The 8,413-nt window shown below is 35.8% G+C and overlaps 1 protein-coding gene across 2 annotated transcripts in view; it reads left to right on the top strand.

Moving 5' to 3' along the window:
• The first annotated feature begins 1,578 nt into the window (after positions 1-1,578).
• Positions 1,579-8,413, top strand: part of LOC121631794 (uncharacterized protein C14orf132) — a 50,589-nt gene continuing 43,754 nt past the window's right edge. For both annotated transcript variants that reach the window (XR_006008797.1, XM_041972864.1), the window contains exon 1: positions 1,579-1,958. Coding sequence is in view for 1 of the 2 variants with exons in the window: in XM_041972864.1 (XP_041828798.1) it covers positions 1,932-1,958 (27 nt within the window). In the remaining variant the exon portion in view is untranslated. The remainder of the gene's footprint in view (positions 1,959-8,413) is intronic.

The following is an 8,413-nucleotide window of genomic DNA, read 5'->3' as shown; positions in this document are numbered from 1 at the left end:
AAGACAGTTTGGTTCTGAATATCATGATTGCACACCTGTTGACTTTTGTCAAATACTCAAGAAATCAAATTTTATTTTCAAGTAATGTCTTTCAATATCATTTATACACCAATATTTGGAACAAGATTGACAAACATTTTAGAGTTATATGATATTTTTTATAATTTATTGAGAAATAACATAAATATTAATGACTGTGCTTTTCATGAGGTGGCAACTTCTTTGATCTCTTTTTACAGTAAATGTGCAGAAGCAAATTGCACCCTCTTTCCACAAGAGCTTTATGAGACTTATGGGACCTACATTAGTGCATTTGCAACACACTCAGGACTGTTGACAGTTATTATTTATTTTTTTATTCATATAAATTCTGTTGCTATGCTGATTTTTGCATACTTCACAGCGCTGCAAAGTAGTTTCTTCCTTTTTCTTTTTTAAATAACAAATTTAAATATTCTCTCTAATTCTCCCATCTTAAATAATCAAGAAATTTGTTTTGCAAATCAATACCTATCTAATGATATTTAACAGGAAATCAATATTCCCTTCTTGCTTTTAGGATGCAAGTAAAGCAATGAAAGTGTTATTCTGCACCAAAATAAAATAGCAGCATTCAGAGAGCGCAGACCTCTGCCAAGATCGGCTCATTCAAACCCCAACAGGTCAAACAGCCCAACCAGTACAACTTATATTTTGAAGCTTCTGAATCACCAGATCCATAATATCAACATGATCCAGATCACTCCCAAAATCTAATCAGTTGTTTCTCATTCCACTTTAATTATTTCCTGAAAATGTCATCACAATCCATCCATTACTTTTTGAATTATGTTGCTAACAGACAGACAGACACCTCCAAAAACATAACCTCTGCCTTGGGTAAAAATGGAGGTAATAATAATAGAAACAAAGTGGTTATACTGGTAAAAGATTTGACTTCTTTTGATGCTACAGATAGCTGAAGTTTAGGAGAAAGATTAACAATGTTATTTTGTTTCTTTTGAATTTTGATTTGGGTGCACAAACTCCTCACGAACTATTTTTCTACATTCTGATATGCGAGGGGACATCTTGTCCCTCCATTTGGTTCTGAAACTTCTTTGATAAAAAGAGGCCTGAAATTGGACCTGCTCATACTTTTACCTTGTGGCCCCTTAATGGTTTCCAACCTGCAGCATGTGTGGAGTGATGCTGTGATGTTGACTGAGATTAATAAAATGTGTGTGTCATGATAATTAGTTGCCAGAAAAGATTCTGAGAATGAAGGAGCTCATTTTCATGTTCTGGGAGTTAAAAAGACCTGCTCTTGTCAATTGTTGCGCCTGTATACCCTTAACATTATTCTTCCTTTCAGAAGTAAAAGCCTCTTCTCTCACATTTTGATCACGGGTGCACACCCCCGCCTTCTCAGCACTTTAAAGCGTGTCTGTCAGGGAGGATATAGGCTTGTTTTCATTCCATGGAGGAATAGGAATAAAACAGGCAGTAATGTTCAATGAAAAACGAGGCACAGAAAGAATTAAACATTCGTAAGAAGAAACAAAGAGCAAGAGTGGGAGTGGGAGGACTTGCACCTCCTCCGTTATAATGTGACAGTCCGGCTTCACTCCTCCTCCTCCTCTTCCTCCGTCTCTCCCACTCACGCTGCCTCTCGCAGCCACATCTCTTCATTACAGCTCAGCGTCTTCTCCTCTTTCCTCGTTATCTTCCTTCATTGTCTCATCCTAGTTTTTTCTTTTCACGCCACATCGACGACATGCAGCTCACGTGAAGTCCGTCAACTTGCAGCGTGGGTTGATGTCGAGTGAAGAAAAGCGCAGTTAAATGTTCTGACGAGGAATAAGAGGAGGAAAAAAAAAAAAAAAAAAAAATAAATAAACACGCACGTTTGCATCCCTCGGTGAGTGCCTTGGTTTGAACGGAGCAACAGCATGGATCTCTCATTCATGGCCGCGCAGGTGAGACGCTTGTTGAAAGGTTTATGGCTTGTACGAACTTTAGCTTTTATTTATGTAGCTTATTTATGAGGGTGTGGCTGGTCAACAAGTTCAGATCGCAGTTGTCAGTGTCTTAATGGGCTATGTGAAAATGAACAACATCATGCTTTTTTCCCATTAGCTGGGAAAAGGTTTCCATTATTAACACTTTAGAAGTGTGCTACGTTGTTGTGTGACACTGTTTAAATATATTAGTATTCAGTTACTAATAGGTTGTCATTATTCCCTTTATGTTTATTAGCTGTTAGTATTTAATAATGTCAAGCGTGTCTTTACACTTTTGAGTCTTTTGTCTAGATCAAAAGTGACCGAGATATCATTTCAACTTTGAAAACATGTATTTCTTACTGCTACTCATTTTATTGCCCACCATAATATGCCAGTTTATCCTCTGCAGTCAATTTCCAACAGCATAATTGGGCCAAATTATATTTAGTCATTTATGCAAATTTCAAATGGCAGTGCTCAGCATAATAATGAACTCGCAAGCTAATTTTGGCTTCATAGAGAGCATGTGATATTGTGCATCTGTTTTGGACATGTGGTTTGTTTCCATTAGGAGCTGATGTGGTAGTCTATTCATGCTGCACGCACCCTCTCTCCTGCTGTCTGGCTGCTTATGGTTTGTTTGGTTCCATTTTCCATTAAGTTACCATTAAAGGGTTCATAGCATTATTTTTTTTTTTTTTGCAAAGGGCTGTTTTATATATATATTCTAACTCAAGGGCTACTAGATGGAAATGCATTTGAGAATTGGAGCCATCAGAGAATATGTTGTTGTTTACTATGACTTGTATTGAAAGAGAGGTGGCATGATCATCAGTCTGAAAGCATGAAATCTCACAAGCTACAGAATTTGTAGATGGTTGCAGTGTTTCTTATTCCAAAGGAGAACACAGCAGTTTATCAACATACAAGTGAAATTTACAGCTGAACTATTTCACCCTGTCATAGATTACTTAAATAACTGAAAAACTGGCAACAAAATAGAAAGTCATTAGCCATTGCAAGGTTCAGTCTGCCTATTCTAAAATAGAACAATTGAAAACAGAGCTATAACAAGGAGGTTAAGTCAAAGCAGCAGCCAACTCCATTAGGTTATCTTCACTGTTTTTTTTCCCCCCCTGCCATTTAATATTTAAATATCACCTGTCAGCATTTGCGAATGCCACTTTATGTGTCGTATAGGAATTCAGAGTACTCTCCAGGGAGGTTCAAACAGCATGAAAGTGCTTTTGGAACAGATATTATCAGTAGTAGTCTTTAAATGATGGAAAAGGAAACAGGTTCTTAGTAGGTTCTAAAATTGGATCAAGTTTGAACTATCAGTAGCAACAGTCCAGTAATCATTAGCCACCAACAGATTGAAAGGGAATAAGTGAAGCCAGTACTGTTTAGTTTTTCTTAAATTCTATACTATTATTATTTTTAGCTTATCTTTAACTTTTATTGTCTATTTCACTGCTGATTGAAAGAGGTGTTTGAATTTTGAGGCTTTCTTGAAGTAGATGCATTTTTGTGAAGACGATGTTCTGCTGGCCCTTTATGCTCTGTTTAAACAGTAGCCTAAATTAATGTTTTTTTAATAGAAAATAACAAAAGCCTAGCAAGACAGTGCAAGCTTTTCATTAATTCATAGTGAAAAACTTCCATGCTATTAATATGTTAGAGACAAGTGTATGTATGTATGTATGCATGTATGTATGTGTGTGGCTGTGGATTTTACTGTCTCAGACTGTGCAGATGGAGTCAACCAACTTGCAACCAGTGCCTCAGCTAATTTTAAATAGTAAATTAAGACTTTTGATCTCTATTTTTCAGCACTTCTGACAGGAGTCCCACAACTGTAATTTCATATTTTAACAGGTTTTTGTTTGCAGAAAGTAGAAAGATTTTTAGGAGAACTAAACTTGGTGGATTTACAAACTGAACATGTATTTACTCAAATAAAAGATAAAGTGTACCATATCCAGATGTTATGAAGTAATTTTACTGACTGTTGCAGTAGCAGAATAGTGCAGTCTGCATTCACGGTTCATTAATTTAGCAGAAATTTTAAAACCTGAGGATGAAATAGTTTCTTTTTTCATAACTGCGAAGTAGTAAAGAACTTCAACTGAAGCTTAACATCAACATACGGCATTCTGGTAACACTTTACAATAATGGTTCAAAGATCATCAAATTCATGTACATGTGCTCCCAAAGGTAGTCACATGGCCATACTCATGTCTTAATGGTTAGCTAATGATATATTCACTACAGGTAAATCCCTACTCATTAAGATTTCATCATTACTGAAAGAAAAACGTGTACCTTCAAGTAAAGTCACATCAAATTCAATATAAAGTAACTAGTAATTCATGTCTGAGTCATAGTTAAGTATTTGTTCAACAAATTGGGGTCCCTTTAAAACAAAACATACCAGAAATGCACTTGAATCAAAACCAGCTGTAATTATCTTAGATCATGGTTTACAAAGAATTGCTGGTTTTCATGTATTTGTATAAGGTTTATAATTTTAAAAAACCAAAAATTAGTAAAAATTATGAATGGAACTCATTTAATTTTTCTTTTGACTTATTTTTGTAACTAACTCAGACATGAATACCAACATTAACTTCTTTGTTTCTTACATTGAAAAAAAATCAATATCATGGAACTAATTTATATATTTTATTCTACAGTGACAAATTTGTTGACATATTAATGAATATATGAATTAACAGTGACTGATGTTCATCATTTGATGATCTTTTAAGTGTGAATTAGTCACAATAATCCACACTGAGATCATCATTAGTTCATGATGAGCAACAGGAAGTGATGATAGATCCTGCACTAATTAATGCGTTAGTTCATCATGAGTTATGCATTAGTTAAGTATATGATTTGTACCATTATTGTAAAGTATTACCGATTTTCTTGAACCTGCTTCTTAAGACTCTTTGTTGAAATTCATCTGCTGACTGCCAACAAGTTTGTTCCTAAAATATTTTCGACTACCTCTGTGATGGAAGCAAAATGAGTGCGGTAAGTAAAGCATATTTTTCTGATTAGAGAGAATATAAATTTTATGGAGTTAATTTTTTTTCTTTTATAAAAATATATAAATATATATATTTTTTTTAATTAAAATATATTTTTCTTGCAGATCAGGTGGATTGCTGTATAGGAATTGTTTTGTTTTGATTTACAAATATTTTAGGGATCTTTGGTTGGTCAGTCATCCCAGGCCAGTAATAATAATAATAATAATAATTAACAAGTACAGATGATACAAGTGTTACATTTCTTTCCTTAGTGTCTATTTCTTCCCAAACTTATTTTCTAATACAGAAATTCGTTTGTGTTCGTGTTAACCATTTCATCACACTGTCCTTCCACAGGTTTCCTGATGTCTGCTTTCACACTGTCTTACCTCCTCCATTTCAAAAAACTTTGGGATTCCTTCTACCCTGTCGTTTGTCATTTTTCTGTGCGCAAGACAGCAAAATGAGGAAATGAATGAGTCGGCTCATTAGCTCACAATAATGTCCTTCATTCAGGACCGGGATGAATAAAAAACATGGCATCAGCCTGAAAGATTGCAGGATTGTTGAAGACATCCATCCGTCTGTCCGTCCTTCCGTCCGTCCTTCCATCCATCCATCCTTTTATACGCTTCCTAAATCAGGCATCTTTGGAACTGATAAGGTTTTGAAATAGTTGAGTTTTAAAATCTGCATCAGAGCACAAAATCTGATGGATCATAGAGTTTTTGGTTAAATCATTATCCTGCCACCCACATTTCACTTCGTTATTCAGCTGCACAGAGGATTTCAAATGACCCAGAACATTGCCTTTTAGACAGAACAGGTTCTTCCAGCTTGTGATAGATTATTTACACTATTTAAAAATCAATGGCTAGCTAACAGGAACGACACTTGATGCCAGTCACAAACTGGCACTTATTTTTCTTCCCTCTAATCTGTGGAGATTATTCCCTACTGGCAAAATCCAGCTATAACTGCTAAAGATGTTCTTTTTTAAACACTGAAAATCCAGTTTTTTTTATAAAGCCAAAGTGGAATATGTCTTGCATGAAAGCTAATAAAATTAATTATGATGGTCAATGTCATGTATAAGTTGAGCTTGTGGATTTGTGTGTCAACCCATTTATTGAAATTCCACCTTAAAAGTACAAGCTGAATGCCCTGGAGCTGCAAAGCTCATTCACACTGCGTGTTCAGGGTAAAACTGATATGTCTTCATTGCACATTACCATCCTGTTTGTAAAGCATGAATGGAGGATTGGGGAGGGAGGGAGGGTTGCTCAATGTTAATATGCTTCTGAGTCAGCAGGGGAAATAGTGTGTCAAATCCTTACTGGATTTCCTGTTTACCTTTTCTCCAGCTTTCCTCCCAAGAACGTAGTTTTCTTAGACTGGAAAAGATAAATTTAACTAAAGGAAGATTCATTTCAGCGTCTGTCACTTGATAACAGGAAGTAAAAGAAGACAAGACACAGTGGAAGATTTCTTGCCCATCCATCTAAAGCGAAGCTCTCCTGAATGCAAATCATTGGACATTTGCCATCACTTTGTCTCTAAAATATGACAGATACTGCCATAAATGTCTCCTGAAAAGTTTGTAAATAACTATCTCAGAGGAGCTAATTATGGATTTTCTCCATGCAGACAATGAAAAAATAAATGCTTCAAAGGATGTTGGTCATTACTGCTGCTGTATATTTGAGCAGAACAAATTAAATGCATTTAGAGTTACATATCTTTTAACAAAATAATTTTCAAAAAAACTAAACCATTTGCTTGGCATTCAGCAAAAGAAAAAGAAAAAAAAACATCCTGCAAGGCAAAAGCATGCATCATGTGTACCATTATCCAGATGTGCAACCAATTCAGACTGCTTACATAATTGCCATTATTTGGTTGCATTTATCACTCATCTTTCTGTTGAAATAATTTTGTGGTATATCACAGAAACATGCTAAATAGCTTTTGGCTGAACAATGTTTTTACTGAATGATTTGCATTTGGCAGTGATGCTTCAGTGGTTTGAAATGAAAAGGGTGTTGTTCATTAAAATGATAGCAGTTGCATCCTCAAGCACTGCAAAACACGACTTATCTGACAATCATAATGAAACTTTTGAATACTAAGCTGAGTGCAATGAGGCGATTTACTCTTAATCTTTTCAATTAAACTTAATCCTCATTGGTCCAAGTTGTCTTTTTTATGTGTTTGATTTGCATTGTGCTTTGAGTAATACTGCCTGGAATATCATATGTATGAAGAGCCATAAAGACAAAAAAAAAAAAAAAAAAAAAGAAATTGAATCTCAAGAGAACTTTTTTGAATAATCATGATGATGCTAGAGTTCTCAGTGGAACAGCTCAGTACCCCTGAGGCACAAAATAAAAAGTATTCTGCAGCATGCAGTGCTATCAAGATATTTGATGACACACTCTGATGTCGTACATGGCATCCCTAACACCAGTGTTTCACATAACTTCCCTCAGTATTTATATTTTTAACATGCACCCCCTTCCGATTTCCTTTTCACACCAGCTGCTGTGAGGATAAATTACACTGTGAATGCCTTCGTACCTTGTGAAGGCTGTGTGTCAGAATATTAAATTGGCAGATGTAAAGGCATGAAAAAAAATGAGCCAGTGTGTTACTAACTGATCTTGAAGTGAACCTTGATGTGTTTTAGACAGGCTTCAGTGCCTTCAGTTCCAGGCATTTTGCCAGACTCAGACTTGCTTCAGCTGACAGATCTTCCACACAGGGCAGCAAAACCCTGAAGGGTTTGTCTGTCCACTGCGTGGTGACCAATTGGCTCTGGCCTTTTATTTATTTTTGCCTTGACACACATGCATCGTAAGTGATCTTATGTTCAAGGAAAAGAGAAACACCATTTAATATGTTCCTTTCCCTTAAAATATTTAATTATTTTACATTCTTGACTAGATTGATAATTGAGAAACATTTTCTTTCTGACATTCTCACATTATATGCTTTGTCTTTCAATGACAGGCTTGACTGTCATTACTCATTCACTTAGTAAGTGTAGCTGTGGCTGTGAGTCACCCTACCTGACAGAGTGGTCCATCTATTCTTATGTTAAAGACATCAGACAAGAGTGAAAGGATGAGGAAAGAGGGAGTGACAGACAGCTGAAACAAACAGAGCCATTTGTATTTATCTGCATCTACAGCCCCCCACCTCTACTGTCCAGCATGAGGGAGAACTGTCAAGAACACTTTAGTTTACTTTGGTGCCACATTTTATCACTAAACTAAGTGTTTTAAAGTCAATATAAGCTAAGCAGATGATTAAAAGTTAGAAAGATATGCTGGAGGCACTGCAAGATTTGTGTGTGCATCACCGCCCACCGCCGGATTACAGAAATG

Source organism: Melanotaenia boesemani, chromosome 20 (assembly GCF_017639745.1).
Source record: "Melanotaenia boesemani isolate fMelBoe1 chromosome 20, fMelBoe1.pri, whole genome shotgun sequence".
Taxonomy (NCBI): Eukaryota; Metazoa; Chordata; class Actinopteri; order Atheriniformes; family Melanotaeniidae; genus Melanotaenia; species Melanotaenia boesemani.
Note: the sequence above shows the minus strand (reverse complement) of the source record. Positions and strands in the feature narration are given on the sequence as shown.